Here is a 2,934-nt window from a genome sequence, read left to right on the forward strand (position 1 = left end):
GCTTTAAAATTGCCATCTTCATCGAGCTAAAGGGAGGAAATTTGGGAAGTAAAGGGAAATTTTGCCGAAACTGATCAAAGACAAATAAAGGTTCCTCAAACAAAGACTCACCTTCTTGAGATCACCTTTTCTTGATCCTAAAATGGGAAGAAGGCGATAATCTGTCTGACCTTCTATGCTTCTATGGACCTAGTGATCGACCCAGCAAATCATTACCTGCATTTCGTTAATTGGATTTATGTCAGCTAAAAGAACACCAAAAGACGAATTAATTTGACCAATTCTGATCTGAATGAGTAACAAATCAGTGCACTCGATTCTCTCATCAAGTAGCTTGAAGTCCCATACTCGAAAGGGCTCTCATGATATCCACCAGTAATCTCGAAACATCCCCCTCTAACGTATAAGTCTGATCCGCTTGATATCACTTGCAATCCAGTAAAAATTTGGTGGCGCCCAATTAGTTAAAATGATGAGAAATTGTGCAGTAGTTTAGAAGGTGAGATCGATAACGAAACTATCAAATACAATAAGTAAATCAACTTTTAAGAAAAATGACCTGCTGAGTAGCTCTGATGATGTTTCCAACACTAGCATCGTCACCTAAATCGCTGTTGTCATCATCCGATTTACCTCCCTTTTTTAAGCTAAAGGAGAGGAAATAAATAAACTTCTCATTTCTAGTTCTTGCAAAACGTAGTATTAGGGTGTCAGATCAAAATTATTTGATTTTCTACATCATGGGCTTGTTTTGAGCATGCATCGACATCAAATCCAGATGTCATGCATACTCCACGCATCGCCAGATTGGCATAGACACCACCCCGCGCCGTCAGCTCCTCATGACTGCCCTCTTCCACCACGCGTTCTCTCTCCATCACCAAAATCACATTAGCGTCTCTCACCGTCGACAGTCTATGTGCCACCGTCACCTTAGTCTTACCCTTCTTTGCGTCACCTAATGCTACTTGTACCGCCTTCTCCAACCTCGTATCCAACGCCGAGGTTGCCTCGTCCAATAACAGTAGAGTTGGGTCTTTAACAGGAGCTCTTTCAGTAGTGATCCGCCGTTTCTAACCTCCTAACATGCCACTTCCGCCATCCTGTACTACAAATGCGATATTGTAAGCCTTGGGGAGGTTTGAGATAAAGTCCTGAGCGTGTGCCAGTCTGGCAGCCGCTTCCATCTCCCCCGAAATGGCATTGGGCCTCCCCAGATAGATGTTCTCCCTCAGTGAGCCCGCGAAGAGAGTGGACTCCTGTAAGACCACTCCGAGGCAGGATCACCAGCAAGCGAGGTCAAGATCACACCGTCAATTGTGATGCGACCAGAGTCGGGATAGTAGAGACGTTAGGTGTTGAACGAGTGCGCTTTTACCTGAACCACTGACACATGCGATGGGTAAGTTTTGGCTGGGTCGGAGGTTTTACGAGCAGTGAACAAGGAGAAGGACGTCAAGACGGGTAAGATAGAGGAAGGACACGTCCTCGAAGACGATGTCGCAGTGGAGAGGCGACAGACGGAACTTTTCGTCGTTATACATCCTATCGATGGTCACTAAAGAACATCGTGTTGCAAGTAAATAGGCTGAGTTTAAAACAATAAAGGATGTGTATAACCTACTTAGTCTCAGGGCAATTACATTCCGTAGTTCTAGAGAGGAAGTTAAATTGAATGAAGGCTTGGAAAAGCAAATAGGCAGATATATGGGTGGAATACGCACAGGAAAAATAACACAGAACAGAAAGACTCCTTGAATGAATGGAAGGGTACGGAATCGACAAGGAATTGCATGAATAAACAAGTGAATGAATGTATAAGTGGAATAATGATTAGTTGAGAGGAATAACAGTTTACATGGACGAATGGATACGCTGAACAGATGTAGATTAAGGAGTGAGTATCGATGGTAAGAGGAACGAATGAATGATTGATCAAGCAGATGAATAAGAAAAGAGGTAGAGTGAATTGAGTAGATGAATGACTAGTTCTTATCGCATTCACTCGATCGATGATGGAGAAAATCTCGCCGGCAGTGGTAACGGCAAAGTTGAAGTAGTTGAACTGTTGAAAGGCTCGCCGCACTGTGACTCCAGCAAAGAGCATTCCCAACACTACCAGAATGATTTTGCTCGGATCTGGGGTGGTACGTCCAAGCATGATGATTCCATAGTAGAAGGTCACCGCTATCAACACGTAGATAGACGCATCCATCGTTTCCAGAACTAAGAATGTAAAACCATTCTGCATCAAATTTTAACCGTGAACGAATGCCACAAGAGAATCTCTAGGAGAATCAGACCTAGCTAAACCTACACTCTAACCTCAAAATTAACCTAAGCAATGTGTTCTCCACATACAGCCAGAACTTACTCCAAACCTCTATTTTCACTCAGAAGACTGACTTATTTGATTTCACAGACCATGAAAATCCACAATGGGTATTTACTAAATTCCCGACTGCAACAGGATTGTTTTGGTACAAACTAGAATCGATTGTGCACCTGCATCTGCTCAAGGTGCCAGAAAACTGCCCTTCCTGTCAAAGTAGAGTGCAATACGGTGGGTCACTCAAGGCTTTATTGCCTCTCTTACCTTAACTAAAGATGGCGGACTGCTTCAGACCAACCATTTCTGCCTCCAAGAGCTCCTCCACATATCATTTGGTATCCCTCTCCTGTCCTTTGAAAGCAAGGATAGTCTTCACCACTCCTAGCACCCCTTACACAGTCTCACTGGCTCCCGAGTAGGCGGCGTGTTCTTTCGTACTCAACTCTCAAGCCAAAACTGACAGCAGCAGAGGAAGTACCAACAAGGGGGAAAGAAGGCTGCTGATACAAGTGCTTGTTCTTAATTATTGAATGAGCTAATTACTGCGCCATCGACGAAGGCGAAGAGATTCTGAACAAACAGGCCCACCTTCTCACCCACTC

The 2,934-nt window shown here is 44.0% G+C and overlaps 1 protein-coding gene across 1 annotated transcript in view; it reads right to left on the reverse strand. All coding sequences in view use genetic code 11, as the record gives it.

Annotated features, from left to right (window-relative positions):
* EGR_10804 (hypothetical protein) overlaps nucleotides 1–2,934 on the reverse strand; it is a gene marked incomplete at both ends in the record, with an annotated part of 11,528 nt that overhangs the window by 5,118 nt on the left and 3,476 nt on the right. Inside the window, 3 exons of the mRNA XM_024500053.1 lie at nucleotides 217–288; nucleotides 560–647; nucleotides 2,152–2,245. Coding sequence (XP_024345537.1) covers nucleotides 217–288; nucleotides 560–647; nucleotides 2,152–2,245 — 254 coding nt within the window. The remainder of the gene's footprint in view (nucleotides 1–216; nucleotides 289–559; nucleotides 648–2,151; nucleotides 2,246–2,934) is intronic.

This window comes from Echinococcus granulosus (assembly GCF_000524195.1).
Source record: "Echinococcus granulosus chromosome Unknown EG_S00273, whole genome shotgun sequence".
In the NCBI taxonomy this organism is placed as follows: Eukaryota; Metazoa; Platyhelminthes; class Cestoda; order Cyclophyllidea; family Taeniidae; genus Echinococcus; species Echinococcus granulosus.